General features: G+C 39.1%; 1 protein-coding gene across 2 annotated transcripts in view; it reads left to right on the top strand.

The window, feature by feature from the left end:
- adamts17 (ADAM metallopeptidase with thrombospondin type 1 motif, 17) overlaps positions 1–18,819 on the top strand; it is a 142,577-nt gene that overhangs the window by 11,089 nt on the left and 112,669 nt on the right. For both annotated transcript variants that reach the window (XM_034680807.1, XM_034680808.1), the window contains exon 3: positions 287–458. In XM_034680807.1, the coding sequence (XP_034536698.1) occupies positions 287–458 (172 nt within the window). The remainder of the gene's footprint in view (positions 1–286; positions 459–18,819) is intronic.

Genomic DNA, 18,819 nt, shown 5'->3' with positions numbered 1-18,819 from the left:
AACATGGCGACCTCACCTTAATGAAAATACTTTAAGAAAGTGCACAGCAGTCAGTCTGTGTCTCTATTGTTTCTATAAACACTGACATTGAAACAGGAACAAACCCAAGGCAGGCACTGTGGGATCATTTCTGCCGGTGAGTTTAAAGGGTCAGTCATGCTATAGCTGCAGGTTACAGCATCTAAGCACTCCCCAAACACTGTATACCTGTGCTCTCTTTCTAAATGCTACTTTTCATCCCCTCATGGGAATCCTCACCCTGTACATGTTTCTGTTTTGTGCACAGACTGGGCTGATCCAGGTTGGGGAGGACAGCCTGTTCATTCAGCCGCTGGGTGAGTACGACCTGTCAGAGTCGTTCTCTGGACTCAAACACCATCTGCAGCGACGGCGACGCTCTGCAGAGACCAGCTCTGCTCCAGATGCTGACCATCACAACTACTGTGGAACAGTACAAGGTGAGAGTGATGTGATGTGCAGAATCAGTGTTGAGACAATGTATACAGTGAGAGCTTCACTGCTGCTGTTTCTCTCTTTGCTGGGCCGTGTTCAAATGTTTTGATGCAGTGTTTTCAAAAGTGTCTTTGTTTCGCTGTTGCACGTGTTTGTCATGCTTAACACCTTTTCTAAATCATCTTACAGACACAGATAAGGCTTGTTGTACAGTTTTTAAAGTAGATGTGAAACCTAAAAGTGACTCATGGATCTCCTTAAAGTTACCAACAGCCTGTACTTTTCTGATACAAGAGGGAGTATGATGCTAAATCATTTTGCCAAAACGTATTTTATTTCATGACCGTCAAATTACAGCGGATGGGATTGGTGTAATTTCCAGAATCTGGCGTACCTCAAAAACCCCAGATAATCATTCCGAGGTCTCTGCAGAGCGTTACACTTGCAGTGAGAGTGAAGCGCTGCCTGCCTCTCAGCCCTCCTCTCAGAAAGGGGACAGTTGAACATCCGCGGGAAGCAGTGCTAATAAATCATAGGTTTCAGAGCAGCGTTTACAGCGATTTGATAGGCTTTGATGTTCATTCAGCTCCAGTATGTTGTCACAGAGGCTGTGAGGAATGCAGATGTTTCCCCATTTAATGTGGATCTCCTCTCTGCAGAGTTCTTGTTGGAACCTGCGGAGCCCCTCGCTGTAAATGCTATCAAACACAGAGCAAACTCACTCTGATCTTTTACATCAATGATGTGCGTGTTTTACTAACCTTTGGTGTAGACTGCAGAGTTTTCTGAGGGAGGAGTTTACAGTGAGGATTTTATCTGGCTTACTTCCCTCAGCAGAACTGAGGCAGTTTTAACTTTGTGACACAGCCGGGGGCTGGAATAGTCACAATAAAACATCAAAATAACCAAAGCATGAAAAGAAAATGAGAAAAGTACTGACATGTTGCTCCATTCAAGCCGTCAGACTGCTCTAAGCACTTTCTGGACTGCAACATTCACACTTTGACAAGTTTAAACGACACAACACAAGGATTAGTTTATTTTATATCCAAGTCTCTTTTGGCTGTTTCTAAAGTCACTATGTAGATCCTTTAGATTTGTATTATTATTGTTCTCATTATGGTTCATGTTATTATCAGTCCTAAATCTATGCTTATACTGGTGTGTCATACATAGATATCCTCAGTGAAAGCCTTAGGCACTTTTAGTCAGTCTGTCATCCAGGGCATCAAGGTTTTCTGACCCAGCCCGTCTTCATTCAGAGGTAAGAAGTTTGCAGATGGAAGCATATTAAGAAAGATAGTGCCCAAAGATCAGACAAGGGCTTCCAGTAAAGTATCATGAGCAGTGTAAGCAAGGCTACTAAATAGTAGCCTACAATGGCCTCAGCTGTAACGCTCAGTGTTGTAGTCAGCAGACCCTAACGTGGATCCTGCCTGAATATATTTTAAACGCACACACTATTAAACCTCGGCACTGAGAGGAGTCTTCATGTTGCGTTTGTTCTGGTGACCCCTCTTGATAAAACCTGTAGTGTTCTTCCAAGATTAAGACTACATTTCCCATGAGCACCATCCCCAACTGTGGTAAAGATGTGTCTCATTTGTTCATTACATTGGATTTCTCCTAATTAACTCAGAGTTACTGTTTGAGTCCACAGCACCGTAGCACCAAAGATTTTAGTGTGACTTCTTAGATAAAGTGAAACTGAGACTCGGGGGAGACAGATGGACAGATGTTGAAATAGAGCGCTGGTTGCTAAAGCTGACGGTTAGGACAAACTTAATGTTATGCTCAGCACATCAATTGTAAACACATCAGCCCTGTTTGTGCTGCACATGATGAATTCTCATGAAATAGCATGCCGTAAAGTAATGAGAAGAGTGTGAGGCCTGAATCAGCCAGGCCTGGTGCATTTGGTGTAAATTTGGTCGCAGCCAAGCAAGGAGCAAGGATTGACTTTGTGAACGCCCAGCTGGTGATCTCAGTTCTGAACCCAGGCGTAACAGTGTTTCATATTCTGACAATACTGGAAGGTTGCTATTCAAAGGGATGAGTTTCAAGTGTTCAAATAGTCATGATTTTATTAAAATGCTATAGTTAAAGGCACTATGAGGAGTTTTTCACCAGCTAAGAAACAGACTGAAACCAACACTGATGCCTTTTTATGACCTTCAAAAGCAAACAACACCACAAACAACAACACTGATACCTTCACTGTTGTCATTTTTAATGCCTTAAACCGCTCAGAGGGGGTAGGTGTCAGACCACATGATTGACATTTGGCTTCAGAAACACCATTTTCTGCTGTTTTCATGGCAAATAATCACATTGAGTGATACACCTGGCTGTTAAAAGACAGCAGGGTGAGATTTTTGTTGAAAATTCTACTTTTGCATGTACAGAAGAAGAGATAAGAGGTATCATTTTGTCCACAATGGGGCGCCAAAATTGATATAAATCAAAAGTTCCTCACAGCAGCTTTAATAATGATAATAATAATCATTTTAACATACAACACTTTTCAAAAGCCAGGTTACAAAGTGCTTTAAATGGGCAGCAAAATAAAAGAAGCAGGTCATTAAATCACACAAGGCAAGATAAAGAAGTAAAACACATTTTAAAAGACATAACATTTACATAAAATAATACATTATTTAGAATATATATTTATTAAACAGTTAAAATAATATAAAGTTCAGTTCAAATCAGGAAAAGCTCTCCAATAAAAGCTTCTTTTTAATGTGACTATTTCCTATATATTTTTCCATTAGTATTACCAGGGCCTGGCTTTAATGCAGCACAGGTGCCACACATTGGTTGTGGCCCACCTGACAGCTGTTTGCTAACTGCCACTTAATAACATAAGAAGAAGAAGAAAGCATCAGTTCCAGGTACCGGTAAAACAGGTGTGGCTCTATGACAAAGTCTCTGAAGTTCTCTCTGGCTCTACATCTCAAAGAGTTCTGTACAAACTTCTTTAAAAAAGAAACAAAACTGAGCTCAAGTGCAAACTTTGCTGTGTCAAACTAGCAGATCATGAGTCTATGACAACGACTACACACAGAGAGCGAGACACAACCAGCAGAAGGGAGGTCGCCTATTCAAATAGTCTTCGAACAGTTTCCAGTGACTATAGAATAGTGTTTAAAATTCCCAACCTGAGTTTCTGCTCATGATGAAGAAACAAATGGTCCCTCTAGTTTTCCTGTGTGTCTTAACAAAAGCAACATGGGGCCTTTTTCTTTAAGTGTTTGATCCTAAGTCAGAGCGAGAGGAGGATTTTAAAGGTAACTGAGGGAGGATGAGTCACTGAGAAACAGTTATAGTGAGCGTTCTGTATCTCTGTCTCCTCTGTCTGCTGCTCTGTTAGCATGCAGCTGATTCAAACCCCTCTCTGACGTCCTCCACCTTCCCCCAGTGCTCAGTCATTAACTGGAGCAGTCTGACCTTGAGAACTGAGCTGCACCCCCAAAGTTATATAACAGCAGCTAAAGACCACCAGCACTTCTGACAACCTGTATAAATAAATTATTTCCATATGTTCATAACTGGGACATACACAAAAACTGAGAACTGTTCTTTAGAAGGAAAGAAGAAAAATGTGCAGCGCTGTGTGTGTGTGTGTGTGTGTGTGTGTGTGTGTGAGTGTGTGTGTGTGTGTGTGTGTGTGTGTGTGTGTGTGCGTGTGTGCGTGTGTGCGTGTGTGTGTGTGTGTGTGTGTGTGTGTGTGTGTGTGTGTGTGCAGAGCTGTTTCCAGCCAGCTTACAAAGGTTGAGTTTTCACATGTTTTCACATTAAATATGGCCGTAGTGCTGCGTGTGAAGACACAGCTAATGAGGAAAGACTTTCCTTATAGTCTCATAACTTAGTGAGTGAATAAAGTCAGAGTGAATTTAACCTTGTTCTAATTCTAACTTCTTAAAACCCCATCAAGGATTCTTGATCATACGAGCACACTTGTATGACCCAAACCAGCGCAGTATTTCATGGGAGAAAGGGCTTGTCTTGAGACACAGTGTACTCAGATGTTTCTCTTAAATATATGCATGTTTGCATTTATGTATAATCCAGCTGTGCTGAGGTGAGATAGATGAGGAGAACGACCTGATTATGAATTCTTTCCTCTACATTCAAGTCTGTACTCAGCTGCTCCCCCCTCATGTCCTCTCACTTCTCATTTCGTCTTGTCTCCTCTTATCTCTTCTCCTCTTCCCCCCTTTTCCAAAGTTTCCCTTTAAAACCAGCTGGTCTCTGGAGAGAAATGCAGACTTTATTGTCATTAAGTTTCAGCTGTACATCTGGAGTAATACACTACGTGACAATATCTACCTATCCCTTTTTATATGTATACTTTTTACCATGATCTAAACATTGATCGAAACATATCTGTCTTATTATTCAAATTCACCGTAGAGACTGTTCTTCTTCTCTCTCTCTATCTCTCTCTCTCTCTCTCTCTCTCTCTCTCTATTCAATTCAATTCAATTCAATTCAATTCGAAGGGCTTTATTAGCATTGAAAACATATGTAATCATTGCTAAAGCTTAAAATGAAATAAAACATAAAATTACAAACAATTACAGAAGAAAAGAAAATATATAAATAACAAAGATAATAATGATAATAAAAAAATAATAATAATACTAACAACAACAAAAATAATAATTACAACAATAATACTAATAACAACAATAACAATAATAATAAAAATAATAATAATAATAATAATAATAATAATAATTTCATTTATCTTTTACAGATGACTATAGATTATTTACAGAAATGTAAAATTAAAATATAAAGATTGGGATCTCTCTCTCTCTCTCTCTCTCTCTCTCTCTCTCTCTCTCTCTGATAACTTGCAGCAGAGCCAGTGTTAGTTGCCATACGCTACATGAAGAGTGAGGGGAGGTCATCACTTAGGGCCCTTGATTTCTGCGTTTACGGAATCGCGGACGGAATCACAGAATTGGCCGATAAAAATTGAATCTACTGTTAAACTCTGAATATCACAGAAACTGACATAATGTGACTGAAGTGCTGTCATCATGAGGAGAAAGAACGTTTGTCTGGGGAAATGTTTCCGGGGACCGCTCATTTGTGGCACCACCCGTGCATCTCCTCACAAACACTCACCCGCCCTCTCCCAAAATAAACAACATGTCGCAGCGTCCACCAGAAACACCGGCTAAGTCTGCAAAAACACTATGAAACTCATCTCTCACTCCAAAACACAGAGCTGAACAGTTCCCAAATGACCTCTATGTGTCAGGTGACATGCTTTTTTAAACATTCTGCCAACATACTGTTGACTGAAAGTGTAAAAATATGTGTGATGACCACTTGTCGTCCAAAAGCCATGGTAAAAACAGAGAGAAACACTGTGCTGCTAATGCTAGCCAGGCCAACCTGCACTTACTTTTTGCATTTCATTAACGGACATTTTATTCACTGACACAAAAAGAACACACTATATCAATCAATCAATCAATCAATCAATCAATCAATCAATCTTTATTTGTATCGCGCCAAATCACAACAAACGTTATCTCAAGACGCTTTTAAAAACATAGGAGGTCTAGACCACACTATGTCAAATTATGAACAGAGACCCAACACCAAGACAGGGTAAGACTCAGTCTGACCCCACCTTAATCCATCATGAGGCAGAACCAGACTCATGTTAGACAGCCATCATGCCTCTATATGGTGGTAAAATAAGAGTAAAGGGTAAAAAACTGAATTCTAAAAAATGTAAATGGAGAAAACAGAATTTGGAAAAGAATAAAACAGATTTCTTGTGGCCCTAATCACTTATTCTCGCTATTCTCAGACACTACACGTGTTCTTCCTCCTGCTCTCCAAAGTTTCTCCCCTGTGTCCTTTGGCCAGTTGAGTCTCGGTCTTCCTCTGTAAACTCTGGTTCATAAAGGTGTCCCCTTGCGTCCACAGTAAACATTGTTTCATCGCCTCTGTCAGAGTCACTCAGTTTCTAGTTTGGTCTTGATGTGCTTGAACAGCTGATCAGTGCTCAGCAGGTGGAGGAACATGGATGTGTCATGTCTGAGAGTAGTTCAAAGACAAAGCAGCTTTCTGGTGTAATTGTACGCTCTGAAAAAAATTCACCAAGCGTACACTTACACCAACGCTAGTGTTTGGGTTGGAGTTTGTTAAAATGAGCCACACTGTGTGGTTTAGATAACCACAGACTTCTCTCGGCCATTTTTACCCTCAAGGGTTTTTGCCACAGATTAGTTTTGCCCTTCATTTTTTTCTGAGGCATGGCAAAGTTAAATTTATTTAAGATTAGTTATGCTTTAAATTTGATCAATCAATCAATCAATCAATCAATCAATCAATCAATCAATCAATCAATCAATCAATCAATCAATCAATCAATCAATCAATCAATCAATCAATCAATCAATCAATCAATCAATCAATCAACCAATCAATCAATCAATCAATCAACCACCAACCAACCATTCAACCAATCAATCAACCAATCAATCTTTATTTGTACAGTGCCGAATCACAACAAATGTTATCTCAAAACCTTTTTACAAACATAGCAGGTCTAGACCACTCTATGTCAAATCATTAACAAAGACCTAACATCAAGACCGGATAAGATCCAGTCCCATTTTACAGACGGGACTCAGTCTGATCTCATCTTAATCCACCATGATCAGAGCACTTTGCAGCACTCAGCAAGTTACAGCAGCAAGGACAAACTTCCTTTTAGAGAGAGAGAGAGAGAGAGAGAGAGAGAGAGAGAGAGACAGAGAGAGAGAGAGAGAGAGAGAGACAGAGAGAGAGAGACAGAGAGAGAGAGAGAGAGAGAGAGAGAGAGAGAGAGACAGAGAGACAGAGAGAGAGAGACAGAGAGAGAGAGACAGAGAGAGAGAGACAGAGAGAGAGACAGAGAGAGAGAGACAGAGAGACAGAGAGAGAGAGACAGAGAGAGAGAGACAGAGAGAGAGAGAGAGAGAGAGAGAGAGAGAGACAGAGAGACAGAGAGAGAGAGACAGAGAGAGAGAGACAGAGAGAGAGACAGAGAGAGAGAGACAGAGAGAGAGAGAGAGAGAGAGAGAGAGACAGAGAGACAGAGAGACAGAGAGAGAGAGATGATAGTGTGTGTTGCACTCTTATCTACTTAGCCTTTAAAACACTGAAGTCATAAAATGATAATGCAAACAAACTGAACAGACGAGGACACGGTAAACCAGCAACTCCCATGGTCTGCAAGTCAAAGCCCCTGTTTTCCTCAGCGTGGTGCGGTGTGTTTGTAGAGTGATGTAACAGCTGTTTGTGGTTAAAAATCATCTTCCTCTTTAACTAAAAGCTCTCTTTAGGGATCCTTTCTGTATTGCTGTTACTACGCTGAGTTCCTCTGCTGCTGGCTGAAGAAATGAACCGGAGCGATTCCATTGATTTCAAATTTAGAGCATAGACAGTACTCAACATGCACTGCAAAACTTAAATCTTGGAAGTGTCACAATTTTCAGGTGGTGGTCATATAAATGTGGATAAAAGTGCAAGGAGATATTTGACAAGAAATCAGATGAATACACTTGATTAAAATTGGAGTTTCCGTCATGTAGTCCCAGTGATGTCACCAAGTGGTTTCTGAGGATGGTTAGCTAGCTCAAAAATGGTCATCGCCATATATGCTGACTCCAACCAACTTCCAGCTAATCTAGAAACCAGTAAAGAGGTGACACGCCAGTCCCGCCTCCTGGCAAACCTGCCCAACTCACCAACTAATGTAAAGAGACATATTCATTTCTGCTAGACATTTTTAGGGCATTTTTCTATTGGCTGTAACACGGTTTCCTTGTCTTTTGGATCCAGTCTCAAGTGGACACTGGAGGTACTGCAGTTTTTTTTACTTGTGCACTGGCCTCCCTTTTGAACACTGGAGCTTGCTGCTTGACTTAGACCCCAGGTCCCCAAGTCACAATCAGACCCTAGGGTTGTGGTATGGAGGTCTAAATAACATGAGTAATCAGGCTGAAGGTCTTTTTTGAGTCCAGGATCTCACAGCTGCACTAAAACAGGCTGAAACCAAGAAGTTGATTCCTGCTCGGGCGTTGGTGTGATCCATTTATCAGCCTGTGATGAGTTAGGTACATGGTCTGATCCACACGGCAGAGAATGTGAAAAATGCTGCAACTCTCTCTTAATCATCTCAGTCAGTCTGGAGATACTCTTCGGTCAGCCATTCAACATTTCAGTCAATCCAAGAAATTTCAAGACTTTGGCTCGGTTAATCCTTCCACGAAGCTCTGCATGAAACATGGAGTGCAGACATTTCACGGTTTTGAGTTTCCTCTTCATAAAAGCATCACTTGTGTAAAAAGAGTACAGTCCTTTACTCGCTGCTTCTTTATAATTATGGTTCTTAATGAGCCGCCTGTTCGGTGCCGTCTCCGCTAATGAAATTCCTGCTTCATGAATGGAATCCGAGTCAGTCACCCAGTCAGCAGGGAAAGCCAAAGGGAAGTGAAGGCAACAGTGGAGCCCCGGCATCTGCTTCCTTTACGGCAAGAGATCAAATCTGGAGCAGCTTACCTCTGCTCCTGAAGAGATCCTCTTTCACTGAGTGGGACACATCATCCAGCTTACTTTGATTAGGATTTCCTTTAAAAAACAAAAACCCTGCAGGATCGCTTCTTATTCAACTAGTGGTACTGCATTTAAGATTTTAGAATGAAGTCACACAGCAGAGACATTTAGCAGTACGTCCTTTACAAACCTTACATAGCAACCAGTCTAAGGTGCTGAGTGCCAGAGGGCTTGTTTAGACCTCAACCAAAAATGTAGGTGGAGGCACTGGCGGAAGAAGAGTTTCAGTCCTTGGTTTCTGATGGGGATGTTTCTTTTGTGATAAAAGGGATTTAACATTGTTCACTGTGCTTTATAGAGCTCGGATCTCTATATGACCAGCAGCTGCCCACTTTTTCTCATGTACTAAACAGCATAAGTCTTTGACTGATCCCTGCACTGGACATAGACAGTTGATATCCAATTAGTTCTGTAACCAACATTTATAGAAACAGCCCATTCATCACATTTTATTCATCCTCCTTCATGCACTGGATCTAACTTGTTAGGTAGACACTAAGCAACAACCCTTGGTGTTGAAAAGTTAATTTAAAAAACCTGCTGTTTCTGCAGGCTGGTTGGGCGGCTGTGGCTCAGTGGGTAGAGTCAGTTGTTTATAAATCGGAAGGTTGGTGGTTTGATCCCAGCTCTGGCAGTCACTTGCCGAAGTGTTCTTGAGCTGAACCACAAATTGCTCTCGCTGCTGTGCAGCGGTGTGTACGAATGAGATTAGCTAATACTGATGGTCCCTGATATATCAGTGTCTACCATCAGTGAGTGAACGGGTGAATGTGACGAGTAGTAGTACGAGTAGTGTAAGATAGGGCTGGGCGATATGGAAAATTATGTTATCTGGATAAAATATTTGATATCAGTCGATATCGATAATTATCACGATAAATATCAAATCATTATTTCATTTGAATTTAAATGCAGATTTTTGCTCCTGAGTGAAAGTTGAAGAAACCAGACAGTTTGTTAGTTTGTATCTGGATTTAGTTTTCTGATAAACTTCTTGAATCAATCATTTCTGATGGTGCAGGTATTATGTGTGAAATTAGATTTTTGTGAAGTTTTAGTTTGTAGATTCTTATTTTTCTCAGATTGAGGTTATTTCCATAGCTCCACCTCTTTGCCTGTTTCTCGGTAGACTGAAAGGTAGACACTGACCTCATTCCTCTCTATTACACAGATGTCTGTACAATATGGTTTGAATTAATTCAGGTTACAAAGACAAATGTTGACAACAAATGGAAACATTGGAAGTTTGCTGTGTGTCCTTTGTCTGAGCATCACTTAACAGCAGTAATAACCTCATGTCTAAGCAGCAGCAGAAGCAGCAGCTGATCCGTCTCTGTGTGACTCATGATCTCCCACAAAGTGCTGAGCAGACAGAGTCATTGTTTGCCTGTTGTGCTGGTGTTGGTTTCACTGTTCAAAGCACTGTTATTTGTCACTGTATGACTCAAAAACATCCCCTCTTGTTTATCTCCCCTTTAAACAAAGAGAGGCTCTCTGATCCCAGTGGGGGGTTCTCACTTATTTGCACAGGTGGGGTGTGAAGCTACTTTTATTGGTATTCCCACCAGCTCTCATCAGTCACTTCCCGGAGTTCAGTGTCATCGTTTTCTACCTTTATAAAATATTCCTTCACTTGAATTGGGGTGAGTTGTGCCGTAAGGTCCTTCTAGGTTCTACCAGTAGCAGAGGGGAGCAAGGCCTTAAGATATAACTACCCATCACCCTTAGCTATGTAATACTTATCTCTGTCATCAAATATCTACAAATGAAGGCAGAATCAGTTGGCAAGGGCATTTTGGTGTTGGAAGTGGTATAGTTCTGTTTGTAGTCTGGTATTGGCTCGTCACATCTGAGTGGGCTATGATTGTGCAAAGGAAAACAGTCTGTGAGGAAAGCAGAAAATGCAGAACACTTTGACAGAAATCCACACCCCATTGAGTTTAGCTCTTGAGTGCAGATATCAGTTTAGAGATTAATCTAAACAATCTGGTTACAGACATCTCACAACCTCAATGTTTTTGTGTCTCAAGTTGTGAGTTTGACAATGGCAGGTGTTAAAAATGAAAATAAAACTCATCCTTTATCACCACAGCTACACTGAAAGACTCCAATATGTTGGCTCCTCTGAGAGACGTCACCGTCAGCTGAAGACAGTCAATGGTTTCTGAGATTGATCAAACCTTGACTCTAATTAAATAGTTCTAGTTGAACTTGATCCAGACTTAACCAGTATGACTTTTTATGGATGACAAACAGCCAAGGAGCAATCATCCTCAGTAGTATGTTGTGTTTATTCTTTTAAAGATACCCTGTAGTTTCCCTTTTTTCATACCAAGGTCTCTAAAAATAATATTGGAGGAACTGTCACACACAGCTCCTGTCTCTCCCTCTATCTGTATTCATTCATTTCCATGTAATGCATGTTTCTAACTTTTTACACCCTGAATAGAACAACAAAAAGGACAATCTAGACAACTAATTAGACTTTTTGGGGATATTACCCCATCATTGGATACAAAACTGACATACTAGTAGAAAGTCAATGCATGGAGATTTCCCAGACTGACAAAGCTGGCACACCAGTATCAGTGCATACCAGCACTATCTTGCCTTCGGAGGAACAGAGGAAGTGTTTTCTGCCACCAGACCAGACTGTGACCTGGTTGTGCTCACGACTGACACCTGACTTTGTGGACATGCTCATTTTTCTCAATACGAATAAGTAGGCAGAAAACTTGACACTGTGAGTCTTAAAGGTGACATATCATGCAAAATGGACTTTTTAATGGTTCTTTACCTGAAATATGTGTCCCTGTCTACAAACCCCCCGAGAATGAAAAGAATCCATTCTGCCCCTGTTTTGATTTCTACACCTTTCTGTAAATGTGTGTGAAACGAGCCGTTTCAGACTTCCGTGTTTTTGTTACGTAACAACAATATCCGGTCTGTAACGGAGTCAGAGCTCGGAGCTTGTTCAGCCCATAGACTGTATAAAATAATACTGAATCCCTCCCCCATTTTTCATTACCTGCACAAATGTGTGCTAACAAGGAGCTTAGGAGGGAGGCATGCTAGTTGTAGGCTGTCTTAATAAACACAAAGGTTGGTTTTACTCCCCACGTCTGCAGATTTGAAGATCTAGTGGATGATTTTTATTTTTCATGGAAAAGTGCTAGCGCTAATTAGCATAGCCACATAGCTACATGTCGTAGCTGTAGCTGTGTACCAATCAATCAATCAATCAATCAGACTTTATTTATAAAGCGCTTTTCATACAATGACATTGTAACACAAAGTGCTGTACAGGAAAAACAGCTTAAAATAGAATAAATTAAGATCCCAGCCCCAGCCCCGACCCCGAACCCACCCCATAATCCTAAGGCTAACAACACAATATGCAACAATAGTAATAAAACACTAAAATAAATAAAATAAAAAATAAATAAATAAATAAAAATAAAAATAAAAATTTGCTGAACGAACTGAGGAAACGCTCTCATGTCATCTTAATGAGGAAACACTGGAGGTAAAATAAGATGTTAAAACTCAAAACAGGAAATTAAAATCACCAAAGTAAAATACATTTCTAAGATAATAAAAGACTAAAATATTAAACCATTAAAAGAAAATCAGATGTGAGACTTAAAATAAATAAATAAGTAGAATAAAAGTGACTAAATTTGAAATAGATAATAAATAAATAAATAAATAGATAAAACTGTTAAGAATAAAAATAAAACTTAGTTAAAAGCTAGACTAAAAAGGTAGGTCTTGAGTTTGCCTTAACAATATTGATGCTCTGGGTCGCCCTCAGATCCTCAGGCAGGGTGTTCCACAGACGTGGGCCGTAATAATAAAAAGCTGCCTCACCGTGGGTCTTAGTTTTTACTTTTGGTAACATTAAAAGTCCACTACCTGAAGACCTGAGGGCTCTCACTGGCTCATATGATAAAAGCAAATCTGATAAATAAGAAGGGCCAAGACCATTAAGAGATTTAAAAACCAATAAAATAATCTTAAAATCTATTCTAAAAGATACTGGAAGCCAATGCAGAGACTTTAAAATTGGTGTGATGTGGGCTCTCTTTCTGGTCTTCGTCAGCATTCTAGCTGCCGAGTTCTGGAGCAGCTGAAGCTGAGAGATGTTCTTTTTGGGGAGACCAGAAAGAAGAGCATTACAATAATCAATTCTACAGGTTATAAAAGCATGAACTAGTGTCTCTGCATTGGCTTGAGAGAGAAACTGACGCACTTTGGAAATGTTTTTTAGGTGATAAAAAGCCTTTTTTGTTATTTCTCTAATGTGTACCAAGACACACGTCGACATACTGACAAATAAAAAAACAAGAAACACTAAATCTGTGACCAATCCTTCAGAAAAGGTCCTGCTGCCTTTCTGGCAGAGGTCGGTTTTACTCCCCACGTCTGCAGATTTGAAGATCTAGTGGATGATTTTTATTTATCATGGATAAGTGCTAGCGCTAGTTAGCATAGCCACATAGCTATATGTTCGTAGCTGTGTACCAAGACACACGTCTACATACTGATAAATAAAACAACAAGAAACACTAAATCTGTGACCAATCCTTCAGAAAGGTCCTGCTACAGGCGCCTCTCCGTCAGGATCAGATTCAGAGGGTTGAAGTAACGTGATCTCTGAGCAGCCGTGTATATTCAGCCAACATGTAAACATTAGATCAACGTGCTGGAGAGCCGAGGCACATCCACTTCCTGAGGGGGCGTGGTCAGAGGGAAAACAGAGTGTTCTGAGGAGGAATGAAGAAGAGGACTTTTCAGGCAGACCAAAATCTGATTTCAAAGTGTTTTTTTGAGCATAAACTTTAAAGACATGTTTTGGGGACCTCTTAGACCAATATATATTGATGAAAAAGCGTGATATGTCCCCTTTAAATACTGTCTGTTCAGTAATGAGCCTGGCTCTATATGGCTATATGACTGCAGGGTTTAATTTTACGAGCCTGCTCCACATGTTGATATTCAGGGTGTTGAAAGATTTGAATGCCTCTATATGTTCTAGCTTTTAAATACTGTCAGTCACATGCATCATGTTGCTTTGGAAGATAAATAAGTATGATGTAGGTTTCTGTCTTTGGAAACAATCTAGTTGTTTTCTATCTTTGGAAATTTTAACAAACAATGTTTTTTTGTTAACATTTCCAAAGATTGCTCACAGAGAATACTTAGAATTTGCATTCCAAGCCACATAATCACTTTTATGATTTGGTGCTACACTAAAGTGGTTAGATGATTGAGTTCATTTACTTACTGTGACCTAACTATTGTTGTATGTGTGTTGGAAATTTTACCCACCAGAATCCAAGGACAGACCCTGCTCTTTGTTCATGTTTTTCTATTCTAAAATGCAGTTTATGTCACAACATTTTCTAACTGGTACTTATTCAGCCATTTGCAAGATAGACACAACAGAGCTTTAAAATCATAATTAGGCTTCATAATAAAATACCAAAGCTTTAAAAGAGACATCACTACATTTGCGGCCAGTAGTCTTTTAAATGGAGCTACTTGAGAAGCAACACAAGTGCAGACACCTAATGTACGTGTGAGATGCTCAGCTTTATACAGTGTGCAATAATTATTCTGGCCCATTGGCTTCCAATACTTTGGGGCCCTCCTGGTTCTTGGTTAGGAGTCTGTGACTTGGGTGATTCTATAACACAGTGTTACAAGAAGCCCTCTTCATTGTCACAGGCCTGTCAGAGCTTCCAAGAGAACAAAACATCTATCAGTCACATTTGTACACTCCAGGAAACAAGCTAAACAGACACCAGATGGGCCAAACAATACAATGCTCATTGCATGCTAGAAGTTGGCCTCTGCAGAGGTGTCTGCTGAGGGCCTCAAAGAAGCAGCCCCACACTGACGCTGCAGCCCCCAGCCAGCTAAATACATTAAGGAATGTTAAAACCTCTTAGCAGCCTTAACTAGAGGAATTAATGTCAACAGCTATTATGATGATGAGGAGGATAAGGGAGGAGATTGATGAATGTAAATGAGTCCAGTTTGAGCTACAGTAGGTGTATAAAGAGGACTGACGGACTCCATAGCTAAAATATTTTTTTAATGTAGTAAACATTCTTATGTATTCAGACTTTATGTTTGCAGAAATCTTTCAACAGTCCTGATATGATAAGTTCAAACATGGAAACCAAAGTCAGAACTTGTGTGTACCATAGCTTCCCAAATTGAAAACTTCTCTTTGTATGGATTCTAAAAACTCTAACCTCATATATGACAACTATAGGCCAAACATAAAGATTACTGTGAGACATAAGATGTTGTGTTTTGTTGCATCTCTTGTTACCTAATCACTTCTATAACATCTATGGCTGCACTTTGACTTTTAACACTGGCAGTGGATCTAATTTGTGCATTGGAAGTAGACTTTTTTATAACAAAGTTTCAAGCAAAGATGTGGAGGTCAGGTTGTTGAATGGGATGCACAAGACTCTTTCAATGCAATTTATTTATTTGGATTTCAACAATCAAAAGACACAGTTCTCATCCGGCTCCAGACCAGGCCAACAGTAACTTTGCTTAAATCAGACAGACTAACCCCCCTAGTTGGCTCCTTTATCTCTCTGGCTTTCTCTCTTTCCTTCTCCTCTAAGCTGGGACGGCTGTTACCATTGTGGTGTAACTTCAACTTATATATTTTCAGGACCTGGCTGTCTGCTATTCTCAGCTTTGCAGTCCGAGCTTGGTCCTCTGTATGGGTGTGCATGTTTAGTCAACTAACAATTAAATGTCGTCACCTGCGCTAATCGGCACCATAATTACTGCTCAGTTAAAAAAGGTAATTGTTTTATTACTGTTGGACTAACCTGAAGGCTGGTGGTGCTAGCTCTGCTAATGATAGCCACACCCTGCAAACCAATTTGACATTGTTTATCCACAGACTCTGTGGTCCATTGTTTAGCTGTGTTGAAAAATTGTGCTCAATTTTGACTGTTTTGGAGTGTCTAAAGTCCTTATTATTAGCATCGCCTTGTAATTTGTTTCCCTGTGAAGGCTTACATTGTCTGGTAACATTTAGATTCTTGTTCTAGATATTCTCATTCTCCACCATTCTGTGTTTTGTAAAATGCAAAACATTGGGGCTTTGTGAGAGTCTGCAGCACTAAAATATCCCAGAGCCAGACCCTGCAGTGCTCCCACAACAGCACTCAGTCCAGATAGAGCATTAAGAAAGGCTTAGACCCCCCTTTGAGTCTTAGCTTCCAGTAATTACAGAGTTGAAGAATTGTGTTAGTGGAGAAAAAAGGGGCAAGATCCCCCAGCAGGCTGCTGTGTTTGACATGAAAGTAGAGTTGAGCTGAGCCTGCAGTGATGGAAACAGACATGTAGTGTAAACACATGTTCAGGGGCTGTTCCAAGCCTTCAGGACTGATGAACACTGAACCGCCTGCAGAGCTTTGCTATCAGATCCAGCTCTTGGTCTGCTGCTCTGCGTGATATTTTCTTACACTGTCAGTGTATCCACAGATAACATATGTTTATATCCTTTCATTCTCATCATCCTGGGTTTAAATTGTTTGATTAAGACTGTGCTGTGGTTTACATGCTTTGTTAGAAAACATGATAGTACTGTTTGTTTGTATCTCTCCATCCTTCATATCAGGAGAAGCCTATAATACCAAAGTTTTATAGTTGTATAATAACACAATGGCTTGCCTGTCATATTACACCTGGATTATCTCTCTGCTTGTGTTGCTCACTCTATAAACTTGCACTGTAAAGTGAGTCAGTGTGTGGCTGATGAAAAGTGTTCCTCTATATAAATCCCTCTGTAAATGTGGGAATACTCAAACTGTGGAAAGTATGCTAGGATAACAAACCACAGGAGCTGTTAGAACATATGGCCCTTCTCTTTTCAATCAGCAAATAATGTGACGGCATCTCAATGTGCTAAAAGATTGCAGACATCCAAACATTCAAATATCAGAATGGAGGAGCACTCTGATCTAATGAGTCCAGATCGAAAGCATTTTGAAAAATACAGTATAGTCACATAAGAAGTCAACAGAAATGTGACTAAGATGCAAATTCATGTCAGGTGACACAAATCACAAAATAATGTTTACTAGGGGCTAATTTCCTCACACTGTGATACCCTGACACTGCATCAGAAACTGCAAATGTCAATACTAAATTCTGGCTATTTACAAATCTGAAACACTATGTAGTTATTTCAGCATCCTTTCAGCCTGTTTATTGTCATTAAATCCCAATTATACTTGTTTATTGTGAATAAATCACAGTTACATATGTGCATTTGTCATTAAATCACGGTAACATCTGTTTATTGTTATTAAATCACAGTAACATCTGTTTATTGTCATTAAATCACAGTAACATCTGTTTATTGTCATTAAATCACAGTAACATATGTTTACTGTCATTAAATCACAGTAACATCTGTTTATTGTCATTAAATCACAGTAACATCTGATAACTGTCATTAAATCACAGTAACATCTGTTTACTGTCATTAAATCACAGTGACATCTGTTTACTGTCATTAAATCTTTGTTACATCTGTTTATTGTCATTAAATCACAGTAACATCTGTTTACTGTCATTAAATCTTTGTTACATCTGTTTATTGTCATTAAATCACAGTAACATCTGTTTATTGTCATTAAATCACAGTAACATCTGTTTATTGTCATTAAATCTATGTTACATCTGTTTATTGTCATTAAATCACAGTAACATCTGTTTATTGTCATTAAATCACAGTAACATCTGTTTATTGTCATTAAATCTTTGTTACATCTGATTATTGTCATTAAATCACAGTAACATCTGTTTACTGTCGTTAAATCACAGTAACATCTGTTTATTGTCATTAAATCACAGTAACATCTGTTTATTGTCATTAAATCTTTGTTACATCTGATTATTGTCATTAAATCTTTGTTACATCTGATTATTGTCATTAAATCACATTAACATCTGTTTATTGTCATTAAATCACAGTAACATTTGTTTATTGTCATTAAATCACAGTAACATTTGTTTATTGTCATTAAATCACAGTAACATGTTTACTGTCATTAAATCACAGTAACATCTGTATATTGTCATTAAATCACAGTAACATCTGTTTACTGTCATTAAATCACAGTAACATGTTTACTGTCATTAAATCACAGTAACATCTGTTTATTGTTATTAAATCACAGTAACATCTGTTTATTGTCATTAAATCACAGTAACATCTGTTTATTGTCATTAAATCACAGTAACATCAGTTTATTGTTATTAAATCACAGTAACATCTGTTTATTGTCATTAAATCACAGTAACATCTGTTTACTGTCATTAAATCACAGTAACATCTGTTTATTGTCATTGAATCACAGTAACATCAGTTTATTGTTATTAAATCACAGTAACATCTATTTATTGTTATTTAATCACAGTAACATCTGTTTATTGTTATTAAATCACAGTAACATCTGTTTATTGTCATTAAATCACGGTAGCATCTGTTTATTGTCATTAAATCACAGTAACATCAGTTTACTGTCATTAAATCACAGTAACATCTGTTTATTGTCATTAAATCACAGTAACATCAGTTTACTGTCATTAAATCACAGTAACATCAGTTTATTGTTATTAAATCACAGTAACATCTGTTTATTGTTATTTAATCACAGTAACATCTGTTTATTGTTATTTAATCAC

This window comes from Notolabrus celidotus, chromosome 3, assembly GCF_009762535.1.
Source record: "Notolabrus celidotus isolate fNotCel1 chromosome 3, fNotCel1.pri, whole genome shotgun sequence".
NCBI lineage: Eukaryota > Metazoa > Chordata > Actinopteri > Labriformes > Labridae > Notolabrus > Notolabrus celidotus.
This window is presented reverse-complemented; position numbering and strand designations above follow the sequence as displayed.